Consider the following 18,071-nt stretch of genomic DNA (forward strand, 5'->3'; position numbering starts at 1 on the left):
ATGTTGTTGTTTCTATGATAATGATGAAACGATACAACATCTTTTCATCGATTGCCCTCTCGCTGAGCTTCTTTGGCGTACGATTCATATAGTCTTTCAATATAAGCCTCCAGTTAGCATCGGCATGTTATTTGGGACATGACTTACTGGAGTGAAACCAGCTACTGCGGGACATATTTGAATAGGAATATGTACATTTCTTTAGGCTATATGGAATTGCATGAATGATATGGTCTTTCATAGACATAACCTTTTAAATTTCTTGTAGGTTATCTGCAGAGCATCCACTTGGATCAGTACGTGGTCGTTACTCACTCATACAGACTCCAGTGAGCTTTTGGTTACTGGGTGCAACCGATGGGAGACGGTAGCACGGGCTATACACAACCGATTTGGACGACGGTCCACTAATAGAATAGATGTTTTATCGTCTTATCCTGTTCATTGCCGATTGTGCCTTTTTGTGCTCTTTCTACAAGTTGTACTGCTATGGACCTTGGTTTGCTAGACTTTTAATAAAATGGTCACATGCATTGTTCTGATGCAGAGGTCAAGGTCTTTCCTCTTTTAAAAAAAATGTTCCCATTGCAACACACATGCAGAGGCCAAGGTCTTTCCTCTTTTTTAAAGGCCAAGGTCTTTCCTCTTTTTTAAAGAGATGTTCCCGTTGCAACACAGGCAAATTTCCTAGTATAATTTTTTTTAAATGCCGCCATGGGCTAGTCCTGGGTGGCCTCTTTTTTTATGATGATTTAATTTGCACAGCCAATTCAAACTACAACCTAGCGCGAAAGAAATTTTGTTAAACACCGAACATGCATAGCTGTTTGATTTTAGGGAGCAAGAGTTGACAACCCTCTGGTTCAAATCTGAAGGAAGCCGTGCATACACGAGCAGGATTCAAGTTGTAAAGTAAAATAATGCACGAGGACGGCGATGTATAACAATATAACGAAAGAAAGGGTAGGTAAAAGACCAAGCAACAAAGGACACACGAAAATGGTCCTTGTACAAGCATCATAACTACCCGAAGGTTAAGAGAGAAAGAGGGCAGTAGCTAGGACCCTTCACTACTGCTCATCCTCAGGCTTGCTTGAATCCCTCATTTCATCGCCAGCGTCATCCTGCTAACATAAATTATTGAGCATTATTTTAAAAAAATGTCTACTGCTATGTAAACATTTTTCCTTGTTACTAGTCAGTACACTACCTGCATATCAGAGGTCCACAAGGTGAGATTGTCACGGAGAAGTTGCATTATCAGGGTGCTGTCCTTGTAGGAATCTTCTCCGAGGGAATCCAGCTCAGCGATGGCTTCATCGAAGGCCTACAAGTATAAGAGAGTGTGATCACATGTCAAAAAGAAAACATGTGTTAAAAATTTGCAGAAAAGCTTTTACAGGACTAAGCAAACCGAACCTGAAGGGTATCAATTTATGACATAACAGACTTGGAAGAAAAATACGTGCATCATTAGATTCATCACCTTAGTAAAATGTGCCTTGTGGAGTTGACTTGAGAGAATAAGATGCATGAAAAAAACTACAGATTTATTGTCTCCAGGCTTAACAAGTGGCCAGTCCAGACAGATGAGCATTATGCTACTGCACTACTTATTTATCTGAATCAAGCAGTTCATGTCATGACAGCAATCAAGCATGTGGATATCGTTTTCCCCAAAATGGCACCTTTTGAAACAGTACTTTGGTGGTCCCTCGCCTTTTAAGAGGATGTGACGCCATCCGCATTGACGTTTTTAAAGCCACGCCATACCGATTGCAGATGCCGTCAACTCGCGCTTGCAGATGTCGTCAACTCACTGGGGTGTATGCAGAAGAATAGCACGGCGGTAACAAGAGCAGTTGGTACCTCAGTAGTGGGTTGGGTTAGTAACTTAATATATAGTGGCACGACAGGTTTGAATCCGCAACACTACCTTTTTCTGTTTCTCTTCTCTTACAGTTCTTCCTTTTCTCTTGTCTCCACGTTTTCGTTTTCTCTTCTCTTAAGAGTTTTTCTTTTTCCTCTTCTCCCCACTGCATTTTCTTTTCTCTCTTGCAGACTACGTATAGTATAAAATGTAAACTATATCTCATGCAATAAAAGTACTCTTCTCTTACAGTTTTCCTTTTCTCTTCTCTCCACTTCGTTTTCATTTTCTCTTCTCTTACATTGTACCCTATATTATAAAAAGTAAACAATATCTCATATGTCATGAAATAAAAGCACATCATTGTTTTGCTTTTTTACCTACGATCTTCTCCTTCAACCCCTTTACTAGTTTTTTTTTTGTGTGCACACATCAACTCTTTAAAGACAATCCACTATAAAATAAAGAAATATTAAAGAAAGGAAAGAAATTTTAGACTACTTATAGTATAAAAAGTGAACTAGCTTGCGTGGTAGTCACCTTTTTGCATTTTTCCTTTAACTTTTGGATTTTCGTATATTTATTTTTAAGGACGTGAATAACACTGACATTCCCTCATGTAGGCCAACCGAGCGAACTATCCTTCCTCCAGCCAGGTAGGTAAGAACGAATTTTTGTACGCTAAGAAAAACACTCCAAACGAATGCTACAGAATTCATGCGAAAACACATAAATTTGTCATGTTGTTGTGTAAATATTTGCCATGTTCTCGAGTAAAAAATGTCGTGTTGTACAAAAAGATTGTCAAAAAATTGCCATGCCACAGCAGAGTAGTTGCAGTGCGTTTTCAGGTATTTGCCATGATCGAAGCATGAAGAATTGTCAGTCTACAAAAAAGAAAATGGTGAAATTGCCATGCTGACAGAAGGGAATCGCAAATCAATGGATAAGGTGAAAATTTGCCATCCCGGATGTGCTGGCTCAGATTGCCATCCTGAGTGAACCATTCAATACTACTTGACTCTGCCTTCGTGCATGCATAGGTTTGAGCCAAGCACCACACATGACGAAGAGTGCAAGCACAAGAGTACTCCTGCCCATGAGTGAAGCGTGGAAGCGGCGACGGAGCAACGGAAGAATGGGTGAAAATTTGCACCACCGGACAGTTGACATAACGACCGGACAGTTCAGCCGGCGTCTACGCGAAGGCCGAAACCTTCTGTTGCCTGCGAGCAGAGTTTGGGCATGGCCCTTGTATCTTTTCCTTTTTGCCCAACTTACCTCTTCATGACTTGGACCCATATATACCTCTTCCCCTCCTCCATTCTAGGGTTAGCTAAGATAGAACTCGAATCATAGAGCTTAGCTCATGTATCTCCCCTTGTGGGATTCCTCTCGAGGGAGGAAGGGTCAAGACTCCAAGGAGTTCAAGGCCACCTAAGGGTGTAGGCTCTTTGAGCACAAAGCCTCTATCCATGGAGAAGATTCCCCATGTGGAATTCAAGCCCTCCTTGTCTTAGGACATGGGGAAGAACTCTATCTTGTTCCATCTCTCTTGTGGATGATTTGGATCAAGAATATAGTTGTGTGTATCTTTTATTGCATCTATGTGTTATGGCGCTGCTAGAAGGAGGGCGCGAGAGGGCCGGCCGGGGGCCTTTTTGCCCACGGTCGGGCAAGAGGGAAGGGATTTGAGTTTTTCCATTGTGTTTCCTCTTGATCCCCTCCGTGTTCTTCGTGTTTTTCCTCAAATCCACCTCCAATTCGTTAAGATTGGGCCACCATAGGGTTTGCCTCGTATCATTTGGTATGAGCAATGTTGCTATGATTTGGAGCCCTCGCCCCTCTTATTTTGTTTTGTTCTTGTCCAATTTCGAAAATCCAAACAAAAGAGCCATACCCAAAAAATTTGTGATTTGTTGGATTTCTTGAGATTGCCATGGATCTCATGCAAAATTAGTTGATCTGCCTTCCTTTGCGTTCCCTGGCCGCATTTTTGTTCTTTTCCCCCTTCATTTTTTTACCATGAAATCACAATTTCCCACCATTATGCCTTCTAAGGTACCACCAGATTGTCTGGCAGATTAGAACCACAGTCTGGTCAGACCACATTGTCCGGTCGCATAAAAAATAGGTCAAGGACCGGACTGTTTTACTGTTGTTGCCATAACTTCCACACCGGAACTCCAATTTGACTTTTTTGGCTCATTTTGAAGTTATCAGTGTTTCCAAGGCCATCACCTAGGTTTCCAGATCATTTGGCTATGACAAATTTGGAGGAACTACATCAAAACCGGAACACCTCCACCAACCATCACACTCAAGTCATTGCTTCATCGCCCAAGTAACATTCGAGTGACCATTGGGTACCATCTACATCGACAACCACCAAGATCGTCGCCAAGAACTTCATCATCGACGACAACAACTTCATCCTTCAAAACCACAACTGGAAGCAAGGTCGGTCCCATCAACTTTGACGAAGGTACAACTTCATCCTTTGAACCCACAACCAGAAGCAAGGCCGGTCCCCTACAATTTCAATGAAGGTGTTGTGTTCACGAAATCTCCATTCCGTCAAACACTTTGCCTTCCCTTGTCATTACCCGTGTGAGCCCTACCATTCTTTGTGAATACCTTGTCCTATTGAGACTAGCTCTTTGAGTATTGTCGGGCATCATACACTTGATCACCATAGTGACATCAAGCATCGCTTAGTGAGATTTCATATCTACTTTGCACATCACTTTGGTATCTTGTGCACATGTTAGTTAAATCTCGTCACCGATAGTCTTGTATCTTTGATTTGGCACAAGCGAAAGGCAAAGGGAGAAAAAGGTCCAAAAAAGGGAAAAGAAGAAAGATCAAAAGCTTATAAGCAAAAGAGAAAGAGCTAAGAGATACATGTGCAAGTATACATCATATAGTCGTCAAATATGTGAATCAATAAAATGGTGCCAAGTGACAAAACATTTGCCCTTTACGTGCAATCAAGCTAACGTCTCTCCTTGTGTTTGTGCAACACGAGATTAGTCTTCGTTAGGCAAAATCTTGTATTCTCATTCCTTTGGTTGCACAAGCCCCATTATCTTTGTGTGTGTGTGTTCTATTGTTTCCTTCCTCTACATTTGAGACCAACTTGCATACTCTGAGTTCGTTTGGATCTTGCCCAATCATTCATTTGGTCCGCTAACCTTATCGAGGCCTTGTTGGGAGCTGGTAGGTGTGCATTGGGAACACGTATCAACACAATTTTGTTCTATTGGTTCACATTGGACAATCTTTGATCCTTTTCATCCAAGGAGTAGAGAATGTAGAGTAGAGAAGGTAGCTTGATATTGTCCATTCCTTTAGCCACTTACTATTTGCCCTAGTGCCATGATGTATAGGGAGTGTGGAGCAAACATCGATGGACATGCGGCGAAGCCTCAAAAACTTCATCGCCACCACTCTAGCGGAGAGTGCCACACAAGCAATAAGGATGTTGGTGGCCATGGCGACTCAGCCAACAAGCACAATAAGTCAAGTACCTCTGCATCAAGAAGGTGCAAAGACAAGGGCCACCATCGAACTCATCGACAAGGGTAGCACCCTCCGACGATGTAGAGAGGGGGGGAGGTGGCTGGAGCTAGTGTTTCGCCCAGCCGCTGCCCACGGGAGTGACGAGCGGCGAGGGGAAAGGGGTCAGTATCCAGCGTTCTCACTTATGATTGTTGCCACTTGCTATGACCTATACCATGCGTACACCATTTATCGTTGTCCATATTTTGTGTTAACAGTGGTGTGCAAGAGAAGAGATGCATCACAATGGATGATGCATTTGTGTACCATGCACACAAATTCTTCGATTTTTTGGTGCATGTGTAGGTCTCAAGTACATGGTGAGCGTCCAATACCACATGACGATGCGATGTCTTTCCCATGGTGATGATGACCTTGATCCGATGACGGATCTTCCAAGGGGGTGATGCAGAGATCCCATGGACATCACCATGTCAAGTGTTCCATCGTCAAGAGACACACAACATCTAATTCATACATGTAAAGGTGAATCTTCACCTATATGCGTGTTTACTTGACAATCTCATGGATGGTACACTACTTGACCCTCCTCCCTTGTGCATGCATAGGTTTGAGCGGAGCATCACACGAGTCTCCTATATGTGTGTTTACTTGACAATCTCATGGATGGTACACTACTTGACCCTCCTCCCTCGTGCATGCATAGGTTTGAGCGGAGCATCACACGAGACGAGGAGTGCAAGCACAAGAGTACCCCTACCCGTGAGGGAACCCTGGAAGCAGCAAGGGAAGATGGGGCAATGGAAGAAGGGGTGCAAGCCGAACAACCAGACAATCAGGTAACCGTCTGCGCGAAGGCTGAAACCTTTTGTTGCCACCGGACTGTCCGACCCCCTAACCAGACAGTCCGGTAGTGCTGCATGCGAGCAGAGTTTGTGCATGGCCCTTGTATCTCCCCTTTTTGCCCCTCACTTACTCGTTCATGCCTTGGACCTATATATACCCCTCGCACTCCTCCATTTTAGGGTTAGCTAAGATAGAACTGAAATCATAGAGCTTAGCTCATGTATCTCACCTTACGGGATTCCTCTTGAGGGAGAAGACTCCATTAGAGTACAAGGCCACCTAAGGGTGAAGACTCCAAGGAGTTCAAGGCCACCTAAGGGTGTAGGCCCTTTGAGCATTAGACCTCCATCCATGGAGAAACTTTCCCATGTGGAATTCAAGCCCTCCTTGTCGTAGGACATGGGGAAGAACCCTATCTTGTTCCATCTCTCTCTTGTAGATGATTTGGGTCAAGGATCTATCTCTGTATATCTTTTATTGCATCTATGAGAGTTGATTTGTTTCCTCTTGATTCCCTCTGTGTTCTTTGTGTTCTTCCTTAAATCCACCTCCAATTTGTGAAGATTGGGCCACCATAGGGTTTGCCCGTATCAAACACCTTACAATCTAAGCTAATATATGGTTGCGAAATAAGTGGACAGGGTAGTTTATTATACCATATTGTAGTGCCAACTCTACTCCGACAAACAAAAAAGATGACAACATCCACTAGATGCGCCAATCACATATGACGTGACATCCTCTTAAAAACACCAAAACGAGTGGCCTGACTAAAGTGTTTTAAGTTTCAAAAGGGGCCACCGAGGTAAAATAATGCTAATAGTCACCTTTTGACGCATGAGGCAATTTGAGCCGGCATGCCATGGGTCACAACTACAACTAGTAAACTATCACTGAAGAACGTGTCCCCTATTTGTTTCTCTTGATGGTCTTTCTTCTCTAGTTGAGGAAGGAATATCAAATGTAACCCCGGTGAAGGTGTGTCGATGAGCGTCAGGCATATCGCACCTATTATTTGCAGACGGCACCTTACTATTCTTTGAGGCTAAACATGAGCAAGCAGTCCCAGTTAAAAATATTTTGAACAAGTACGCTTTGGCCACAAGTAAGCTAATGAATAACATTAAGTGCTCAATTATGCTTGGCTCCAACTGCCCATTGGTTCAATAGATTGATATCCATGATACCCTAGGGACAGAGACAATTGATTTTGAAGAACGATACCTTGGCTTACCCACTACTGATGGACGTATGGTGAGAGGCAAGTTTCAAAACTTTAAAGAAAAGTTGACCAAGAGATACTATTATGGGGCTGCCTGTCACAAGGTGGTAAGGAGGTTTTTATAAAATCTATAGCGCAGCCCATATGCGCATTCATCATGAGTGTCTTTAAGCTCCCGCCAGGCCTATGTGATGATGCAAACCAGATGGTTAGGAACTATTGGTGGGGCTCTGAGAAGGGGAAAAGAAAGGCTATTTCTGAGACAACGACAACAACAAAGCCTTCAGTCCAAACAAGTTGGGGTAGGCTTGAGCTGAAACCCATAAGGTCTCGCAACCAACTCATGGTTCTGGCACATGGATAACAAGCTTCCACGCGGCCCTGTCCATGGATAGTTCTTTGGTGATATTTAGCTCAGTCCATATGCACATTCATCATGAGTGTCTTTAAGCTCCCGCTAGGCATATGTGATGATCTAAACCAGATGGCTAGGAACTATTGGTGGGGCTCTGAGAAGGGGAAAAGAAAGGCTCTTTCCGAGATTTCTATCTATTTAATCAAGCTCTTTCTCAAAAACTCACTCCAACAACAACAAAGCCTTTAGTCCCAAACAAGTTGGGGTAGGCTAGAGCTGAAACCCATAAGATCTCGCAACCAACTCATGGTTCTGGCACATGGATAGCAAGCTTCTACACACCCCTATGCACGGCTAGTTCTTTGGTGATACTACAATCCTTCAGATCTCTCTTTACGGACTCCTCCCGTTAAGTAAAAAACTCACTCCAGCATCCGCAAAGTCCAACCGAACTATCCTCGCTACTTCGTTGCTAGACAGACATGGCGGCTACTTGCATTCCCGGACAGCCTATGTATGTTGAGAGTAAAATACTACCCCCATGGCAAACTAGAGGACACCGTACTCTCAGGGAACCATTCATCTTCATGGCAAGGCATAGCTCATGGGCTTCAATTATTGAAAAAGGGCTTGGTTTCACGCATTGGAAATGGCACACAAGTTAGAATTTGGTGGGACAGATGGATTCCATGAAAGTATTCATAAAGTGATTTCACCAAAAGGAAGATGCAGACTTCATTGGGTTTTCGAGCTAATGGACATCAATGGTGCTTGGGACACAAATATTGTTCGCCCACTTGACACTGAGGAGATTTTGAAAATAAAAACTTGCTCCCGACACGCTAAAGATCTCATTGCTTGGGCAGGCGAAAAATCTGGCAACTTTATGGTCCGGAGTGCACATCGGATGGCATTGGAAGAGAAAAGTCACGCTGCTCAGAGTTCTTTGAGCTCCTCGCCCAGCGGCGACATGTCTATGTGGAAGCGGGTTTGGGCAAGATTAGCACCACCAAAGGTCAAAGTTTTTGCTAGGAAACTTGCTTCAAATTCGCTACCAACTTGGGACATTAAGCTCTCTAGGAACTTGGAAGTTAATGATGGTTGTCCGTTATGTTCAGCTGATCGCGAGGACTCCTTTCATGCCATGTGCCGTTGTACTTTGGCTAGAGCCCTATGGAAGGACATGTCGACCTCCTGGTCTTTACCGGATGTATCACGCTAGTCGAATACAGGACCTGAATGGATTTTCCACCTGCTATGTGACTTGACAAAAACCATGAGACTCAAGGTTCTAATGTTGTTTTGGAGAATATGGGTATGTACAAAATGAGACGCATGGGAAGGTTGTACCACTTGTTGATGTATCCAGAAGGTTTCTTTGCAGCTTTGTTTCCTTGATCCTCAACATCTCTCAAAACCATGAATATGATCTAGTGAAAGGGAAGGGTGTTCTGGACGAATGCGAAGCACCTGGGCTCGCTGTGGCACAACCTGCTGCTTCGCTCATAGAACTCAAAATGGGAACCTCTGGATGTTGGTTGAATCAAGTTAAATACAAATGGACCGTATCTGCCCTCGGAGGGTTCAGCGGCAACCCATAGGGTGCTCAGAGACTCAAGTGGAGCGATCATATTTACAGCATGCCGCAACCTAATCAAATGTGATAATGCCCTTGAGTTAGAACTGTCAGCAATCTCTCAAGGTGTATCTTTAGCTCTACAATGGAGTAATCTGCTTATCAATGTAGAATCGGGCTGACTTGACTCTTGAGACTGTCAACTTGTTGAGAAGCAATTAAATTGGTAGGTCAAAGAAACTGAAACTCAATCCCGAGATATGCCAGCCAGAATGCCGCAGGCTTGGAAGGAGGTAACATGAGGCAGGGTTGACAGATTAACCCCGAGCAATCTAGTTTTTCTATTCCTCCTAGCTTCCGAAATTCCGATCTGCACCTCGGATTCACAATAGCAGCAAAGAAAAAGGAAGGGGCGGGTTGGCCTTCACCTTTTGAGACTTCGGCCCCGTTTGATAACAAAGTATTTCCTAAGTATTCTCAAAATACTACAGTTTTTATTACTGTAGTTTTATTTACAAAGGGTTGTTTGGCTGCCTCTAAAAAACTGTGATTTTAATACTGCAGCTTTTGCCAAACCACAGTATTTTCTCTGTATATAAAAAAGAACCCCATACCTCTTTTTAAACAACTGAGCAGCCAAAAAGAAGGGTCGGATGGAGCTTAGGCAATAGGTAGGGTGCAAGTACAAATTGTCTCAGCTGAGGTCTGTTAGTTGTTCATTACCTGCGGCTGCAGTACTTGAACACTCTGCTTTCTTTCATCAGCACTGGCAAAAAACTGACATGGGAATTTTTCTCTCTTCCTTGATGTCTATATGATGATTCAAAGGATGTTTTCATCACATTTTACTAGGTGGTAAATGTTTTGTTTGATTTTCATAGACCAGCTGTGTGTGGTGCTTATGTTACACAGAAGAATGTTTGAGCCAAAATCTATATGTTCGATTCATGTGCCCTCTCCTTGCAAATGTCTGGTATGAAGGTTTTTAAGTACCTAAGATTGCTCAAAGGTCATCTGCTAATTACTCCGCCGCCGTCGCTGCTGCTAATCATCATTAGTCTAATCGATCCATATATTACAGCGTTTTGTGACGGCTAGCCAGGCGATCCACGATGGCTAGCTAGCTTCAAATGCATGCATGGCTAACGGGCTAGCCAGGAAATTTTACAGCGTTTTGTGACGTAGCCAAACAAGTAGTCTGTATCGTGAATACTTCAAAAAACGTTGTTATATTAAAACCATGGTATTTTGTACCTACAGGCTAAATTATTGTAGTTTTTGATACTTTGGTTTTTATAGTACTTTGCTATCAAACAGGGCTTTCCTCTAACTTTCTTGATCCGGGAGATCCAAAGGAAACTACTTGAACAGATACTGGTATTACTCATATACGTCGCACTCAAAAACAATGTAAGCCATTCTATGGCAAGTTATTGTAGAGTTTAGAGCCGCACGGTTGTTTGGTTAGGTTCAGGACCTGATGAGGTCAAAAAACTTTGTGAATCTGATTGTAACCCTACTGTTTGAGTAATACAAGTATCTCCACGCAAAAAAAAAAAACTGAGCATGTCTACAACTAATGACCAAATATGCAAAGCAGCTGAATATTGCCAAAAGTGATTGTAACTGAAGAACATTCTACTGCCTAAGCAGCGCAAAAATCTACAACTATTTCACATGAAACTTAATAATATATATGCGGATGCAAACAATTAGAATATGTCCACTCCCTAAGCTGCACAAGAATCTACTTCATATGAAAATGAAAAATATTGTATATGGGGATGCAAAGAACTACTCCCTCCGTCCCATAATGTAAGACGATTTTTGACTCAACAATGTCTTCCATTATGTGTCGGAGGGAATAGGAAAAAAGAGGCTGAGTGCATTGGAGAAGAGGAAAAACAAATCGTGTTCTAGCATCTTCTGCGACTCTCATCTGTGCCAAGTTATAGAACTGCCCAAAGTTCATGAATTAGCAAACTTGCTCAAAAGGTGAGAAAGTAACAGCAAAGTACCTGTTTGGCGAGCGAGCACGCACGATCAGGCGAGTTGAGGATCTCATAGTAGAACACGGAGAAGTTGAGCGCGAGGCCCAGCCTGATGGGGTGAGTCGGTGGCAGCTCCTTCATGGCTATGTCCTAGAGCAAGGAACCACCCAAGATCCAAAAAAAAAAAAGTCAAACCGCTCATCAGAGGAAGGGAGAAAAGCTAGTTAAAGATAGGGGGATACCTGAGCGGCCTGGTAGGCACCGAGGGTGGAGTCAGCGGCATCCTTGCGCTCGGCGGCCGACTTGAACTCCGCGAGGTAGCGATGGTAGTCTCCCTTCATCTTCAGGTAGAATACCTTGGCGTCGACGGCGGCAGCGGCGGGGACTAGGCGTTCGTCGAGGAGACGGAGGATCCCCGCGCAGATGTTGGAGAGCTCGGCCTCGACAAGTGCGCGGTACCCGCGCGCCGCGGCGGCGTGCCCCGCCGCTCCACGCCCTTCCTCCTTCTGCTCGATGGAGGACACGATGCGCCAGGAAGCACGACGCGCCCCGATGACGTTCTTGTACGCGACTGAGAGCAGGTTCCTCTCCTCGATGGTGAGCTCGACGGTCCCCGCCGCCGCCACGACCTTCTCCATGAACTCGACCATCTCCTCGTACCGCTCGGCCTGCTCCGCCAGCTTCGCCAAGTAGACCATCTCCTCCCTCGTTGCCGCTGCCTTTGCCATCGCTGTCGACGATCTGGTGTGTGCGCGTGGGCGTGTGGCTGTGGCTGTTGCTGTTTCTCGGCGGAGTGGGTGGGTGCAGGAGGGGAAGTGGGGAGGAGGAGCGGCTGCGGTTTTAAAACGAGGGGAGGGGAGGGGAGAGCATCTACAACCGGACCCCACTTCCCCGAAAACGTTCGCGTGTGGCTGTTGCGGTTTCTCACCGGAGTGTGGGTCAGGGCAGTACCGGGGAAAATGGAGGCCCGGTGCAGAAAATGGGCCCTCGCCATCCCACCCCATTGTTATATTGTGAGCTAAAATGGAGCCTTGTCTAAAAAAAATGCTAAAATGGAGCCATCTCATGGCACAAACATTCTCAACCGTCGGATTGAGTGTCCAAACTAATCCGGACCATCGGATCTTCAGATGGCTTGATCTGGGCCGTTGGATCGACTTTGATGTGACAATCAATGAATAGTGTTGTTTCGTTTTTACTTTTGATTTTTTTTTCTTTGGCTCGCTGACTGGTGGGCCGAGAGGTGGGCGGTCCACTACTGTCAGTGACTCTGCACGATCGGTGCTGGTCCATATGAGTGCGAGGGTCATGCCACCACTAGTAAAATCTGGTGGCTGCCGAGGGTCGACCTAGGAGAGGGGTGTCGATAGGGCACTGACCGCATCATCCTCTCTTCGTCTCCTCACTTCCCCCATTCTCTCCTTGTTCCCCTAACCCTAGCTTTTCTCTACGCCGCCGCCACCACCCGTCCTCCCGCCCCTAGCGCCGCCACCATGCCTTCTCTCCTCCCGTTACTCACCACCACTGGCCCTCCTCGTCCTTGCCTTCGGTTGCGATGCTTCTGTCTCGTCAAGCTCACCGCCCCCGTCCTGGGCCTCGAAGCGTCGTCGGGAGGAGCAAGCGGACTGCCTCTCGCGCGCCGTCACCATCGCCTGGAGAAGGCTCGCGCGATGGTCGCCGGCATGCATCCTCTCCGTGTGGCACAGGTTGAACTCGCATCCCTCTTCCATCCCTCTCATCTCTCTCTGCCCCTTCCGTTGCTGCTCCCCTTTCTCCTGTACAAGTGCGGGCACTTTTTGGTCGGAGCCGAGCTCCCGGTCATGGCCGGCGAGGCCATGGGAGCTGCTCCCCTCGTTGTTATACAGGTGCGGGCACCCACACACACACATGCTCCCCTCGCTCCTGGAAGCCAAGCGGGGCCTTAATCGCAAATTAATTTACATCAACAATTGTTCTGTGTGCATCTAGATCCACCTCGACATCATGTCTTCTCACAACAAGGTTCTTAGATTTGGTGGTGGCTTCGCAGGCTCCGGTGACCATCCAAATCACCTCTTCAGTCCATCTATCTTCTCAAGGGGGGCGCAGGTCACTTGTTTCAATGAGGACATGCACGACATCACGCTCCATTTCCAGATCATAAGCTTCTCTAAATAGGTATATAACCACAAGGTTTCACTTGTTACTTATTGCCAAGATACTCACAACTCACAAGGTTTGATGGGGCTTCCAAACAAACTTAAGTCGTCTAAGTTCGTTCTGAAATGTGAACAATGTTTGGTTGGTGACTCTTGTCTACAGTTTTGGAGTTCTTTGCGTCGTACTGACTGACTAAAAATTCAATTGTTTGTGTTGAGCTCTGTTGAAAACTATCTAATTGAGAGACATAGCTTGGTTTGTGTTCCCTATTCCTCACTTCTGGATTTGGGCATTGGACCGAATTTTGCAGCAAAATGTTACTCAAACAAAGACATTGGAATAGAAATCTTACCCACAAAACCGGGGGTGGGGGCTTCTTGCAAGGCTGTGTAGGAATCTTGAGGGCTGGTCTTCGGCAAGGTCACAACACGTGTGAGCTCCTCCTTTTGATATCTTGACCATGATGTAATTTGGATTTTATATGGCTGCTCCTTATCAATGTGGTTTCAAATTATTCTGCTACTCCAAAAGGTTCTATTTGCAGGTATTGTAATGTTTGCTTGCACCTAGCTCCTAAACACACATGGATCCCGCATTTTATTTCTTTTGTTGTCTCGTGTATTTTCATATGATGATATAGTTCATCATTGATCTGAATGCTTAAATGAAACTCACTCCGGGTGAGAACAAGGTATACTTTTTGTGATGCATGGTGGATTGTCCTTTTAGCTTCTTAGTCATTGTGTATGGATGGTTTGGTTAATGCCAGTTTTAATCGTTGACATGATCTTGGAGGTTTGGTTCAATTAAAAATATCATGTCATGTTGCTAACATAGATGCTATTTTATTATAACTACCCCTTTCTTCCTGTCACAGTAGTGCTACTTCTTAAGCTTGTGTTGGTTTTTCCCTTGAGGGTGATGCAGCATAGTAGAGATAAGTATTTTCCTCAGTTAAGAACCAAGGTATCAATCCAGTAGGAGAAACATGCAAGTCCCAAATAGATGCACCTACACAAACAATCAAACACTTGCACCCAACGTGATAAAGGGGTTGCCAATCTCTTCACGGTCACTTGCAAAGGTGAGATCTGATAGAGATAGATAAAACTAAATAAAATATAAAATATTTTTGGGTTTTTGTTTTATAGATCTAGAAAAAAAAGATTGCAAAATAGTAGATTGGAAACAAATATGATGGAAAATAGACTCGGGTGTTGGTGTCAAAACTGGCCGATCTCGGGTAAGGGGTCCCGAACTATGCGTTTGAGGATCAAAGGTAACAAGGGACACAGGGAATACGATGTTTACCCAGGTTTGGGCCCTCTTAATGGAGGTAAAATCCTATGTCCTGCTTGATTGTATTTGATGAGTATAGGGGTTATAAGAGTCGATCTACCTTGAGATCGTAATGGCTAAGCCCTAGATGTCTAGCATATATGAATTCTGATGATCCCTATGGACTAAACCCTCTAGTTTATATATACACCAGAGGGGTATAGAGGCGGTTTACAAGGGAAGGAACAATACATCCGGTCTCCAATCTTGCCTTCCACGCATCTAGGAGTCCTATTCGAACACGAGGAATAATCTTCTGTTCTATCTTCACGGCCTATAAGCCCGGCACATGCTTGAATAGGCCGGGCACCTAAGGACCCCTGAATCAAGGTCTCCCTCAGTAGCCTCCGAACTTGCCTTCAATGATGACGTAGTATCCGGCTTATGTCTTCAGCTTTGCAAGGCGGGTTCTTCATTATAGTCCGGACCAACGACAGTCTGATTCTGACCTCTATGTGAAAGGATCGATATGGTTGACTAGAGGAGGGTGAATAGGCAACTAACAATTTTTAACTTTTCTTTTACCAAATTAAACTTTGCATCAAAGTAGGTTGTCTAGATGTGCAACTAGGTGAGCAACCTATATGATGTAACAACAACAAGCACACAAGCAAGCAAGAGAAGTGACATTAATAAGCTTGCACAAGTAAAGGTACGAGATAACCAAGAGTGGAACCGGTGAAGACGAGGATGTGTTACCAAAGTTCTTTCCTTTTGAGGGGAAGTATGTCTCCGTTGGAGCAGTGTGGAGGCACAATGCTCCCCAAGAAGCCACTAGGGTCACCGTATTCTCCTTACGCCCTCACACAATGCGAGATGCCATGATTCCACTATTGGTGCCCTTGGAGGCGGCGACCGGACCTTTACAAACAAGGTTGGGGAAATCTCCACAACTTAATCGGAGGCTCCCAACAACATCACGAAGCTTCACCACAATGGACTATGGCTCCGTGGTGACCTCAACCGTCTAGGGTGCTCAAACACCCAAGAGTAACAAGATCCGCTAGGGATTGGTGGGGGAATCAAATTTCTCTTGGTGGAAGTGTAGATCAGGGCCTTCTCAACCAATCTCGAGCAAATCAACAAGTTTGATTGGCTAGGGAGAGAGATCGGGCGAAAATGGAGCTTAGAGCATTAATGGAGCTTTTGGGGGAAGAGGTGAGTCAACGAAGAAGAAGAGGACCCCTTTATAGAAGGGGATCCCATCCAACCATTACCCCCAAAACAGCCCCGCACATGGCGGTACTATCGCAGGTGGCAGTGGTACTATCGCTGGACCCAGCGGTACTACTGCTCCCCCTTGCGGTACTACCGCCCAGCCTAGGAGGGCTCGAAGAGAGAGCAGGAAACGTGCCCAGCGCGGTACTGCCGCGGTGGTAGGGCGGTACTACCGCCCTCTAGCGGTACTGCCACTTCTACAACCACTGCAAAGTGCCGCTCAACCCGACACGAGAGGCGACCCCCTCGAGTCGACGCGGTAGTAGCCCGGTACTGCAGCGGTACTACGACTGAGAACCTTAGCTATTAGGCATGTCGCGGTCTTAGTGGGTCGCTCCGAAAAATTAATCACATAGAGACCGTTCTCGACATGCCCAACTGATGACCCACAAGTATATGGGATCTATCGTAGTCCTTTCGATAAGTAAGAGTGTCGAACCCAACAAGGAGCAGAAGGAAATGATAAGCGGTTTTCAGCAAGGTATTCTCTGCAAGCACTGAAATAATAGGTAACAGATAGTTTTGTGATAGGATAATTTGTAACAAGTAACAAGTAACAAAAGTAAATAAAGTGCAGCAAGGTGGCTCAATCCTTTTTTTAGCAAAGGACAAGCCTGGGCAAACTCTTATATGATGTAAATCGATCCCTAGGACACATGGGAATATCATCAAGCTAGTTTTCATCACGTTCATATGATTCGTGTTTGGTACTTTGATAATTTGGTATGTGGGTGGACCGGTGCTTGGGTACTTCCCCTACTTAGACAAGCATCCCACTTATGACTAACCTCTATTGCAAGCATCCGCAACTACAACAAAAGTATTAAGGTAAACCTAACCATAGCATGAAACATATGGATCCAAATCAGCCCCTTACGAAGCAACGCATAAACTAGGGTTTAAGCTTCTGTCACTCTAGCAACCCATCATCTACTTATTATTTTCCAATGCCTTCCTATAGGTCCAAATAATGGTGAAGTGTCATGTAGTCGACGTTCAGATAACATCACTAGAGGAGAGACAACATATATCTCATCAAAATATCGAACGAATACCAAATTCACATGACTACTAATAGCAAGACTTCTCCCATGTCCTCAGGAACAAACGTAACTACTCACAAAGCATATTCATGTTCATAATCAAAGGGCTATTAATATGCATATAGGATCTGAACATATGATCTTCCACCAAATAAATCAACTAGCATCAACTACAAGGAGTAATTAACACTACTAGCAACCCACATGTACCAATACCGGGCTTAGAGACAAGAATTGGATACAAGAGATGAACTAGGGTTTTGAGAGGAGATGGTGCTGGTGAAGATGTTGATGGATATTGCCCTCTCCCGATGAGAGGAGCATTGGTGATGACCATGGCGATGATTTCTGTAACACCTCGGATGTAATTTACCTTATTTGTACTCCAACTTTTGCCGTTTTCGGCCCTAAGTTATTTTATTTCCTCGTTGTCGGGTTTTTGTCTCCGTGTGTTTTATCTTTGTCATGCATCTCATATCATGTCATCATGTGCATTGCATTTGCATACGTGTTCGTCTTATGCATCCGAGCATTTTCCCTGCTGTCCGTTTTGCATTCCGGTGCTCCTATGTCCTCCGGTGGTCCTTTTTACCTCTTTTTCGTGTGTGTGTGTTAAACATTTTCGGATTGGATCGAGACTTGTCATGCGGCCTTGGTTTACTACCGGTAGACCGTCTGTCAAGTTTCGTGTCATTTGGACTTCGTTTGATACTCCAACGATTAACCGAGGGACCGAAAAGGCCTCGTGTGTGTTGCAGCCCAACATCCTTCCAATCTGGCCCAAAATCCACCTAAACCTCTCCCATCGTCTAGAGCGTTCGATTACGATCGCGTGGTCGAAAACTACACTCCATTTGGAGCTTCCTAGCGCCCGGCTCCCTCGTCCCCGCCGCCCAGTCCTTCGCCGTGCCGCCGCGGCTTGAGCTCGCCGGCGACCGCGCCAGGGAGCGC

At 45.1% G+C, this 18,071-nt stretch overlaps 1 protein-coding gene and 1 long non-coding RNA gene across 4 annotated transcripts; one reads left to right on the top strand and one right to left on the bottom strand.

The window, feature by feature from the left end:
- Positions 1–802: 802 nt before the first annotated feature.
- Positions 803–12,205, bottom strand: LOC542786 (14-3-3-like protein GF14-A). 2 transcript variants are annotated; one of them, XM_044566290.1, is made up of 4 exons: positions 11,625–12,205; positions 11,410–11,532; positions 1,211–1,327; positions 803–1,127 (listed from the first exon to the last, which is right to left on the bottom strand). In XM_044566290.1, the coding sequence occupies exons 1-4, from the start codon at positions 12,108–12,110 to the stop codon at positions 1,071–1,073; spliced, it is 783 nt and encodes a 260-aa protein (XP_044422225.1). In that variant the 5' UTR covers positions 12,111–12,205; the 3' UTR covers positions 803–1,070. The 2 variants fall into 2 exon arrangements, with proteins under 2 accessions (XP_044422225.1, XP_044422226.1); XM_044566291.1 differs by having other exon boundaries at positions 803–1,124; positions 11,625–12,203.
- A 519-nt stretch (positions 12,206–12,724) lies between these two features.
- Positions 12,725–14,035, top strand: LOC123150636 (uncharacterized). Of its 2 annotated transcripts, none has more exons than XR_006475252.1 (3): positions 12,725–13,247; positions 13,351–13,539; positions 13,832–14,035. It is a non-coding gene; the product is annotated as an uncharacterized lncRNA (long non-coding RNA). The 2 variants fall into 2 exon arrangements; XR_006475253.1 differs by having other exon boundaries at positions 12,725–13,088; positions 13,412–13,539.
- Positions 14,036–18,071: the final 4,036 nt, after the last annotated feature.

Source organism: Triticum aestivum, chromosome 7A, assembly GCF_018294505.1.
Source record: "Triticum aestivum cultivar Chinese Spring chromosome 7A, IWGSC CS RefSeq v2.1, whole genome shotgun sequence".
In the NCBI taxonomy this organism is placed as follows: domain Eukaryota; kingdom Viridiplantae; phylum Streptophyta; class Magnoliopsida; order Poales; family Poaceae; genus Triticum; species Triticum aestivum.

Coding starts and splice junctions, on each gene's coding strand:
- LOC542786 (XM_044566290.1), bottom strand. CDS start 12,110: ATGGCAAAGGCAGCGGCAACGAGGGAGGAGATGGTCTACTTGGCGAAG. Junction 11,533..11,624: donor GTGCCTACCAGGCCGCTCAG/GTATCCCCCTAT, acceptor TCCTTGCTCTAG/GACATAGCCATGAAGGAGCT. Junction 1,328..11,409: donor CGTGCTCGCTCGCCAAACAG/GTACTTTGCTGT, acceptor TTATACTTGTAG/GCCTTCGATGAAGCCATCGC.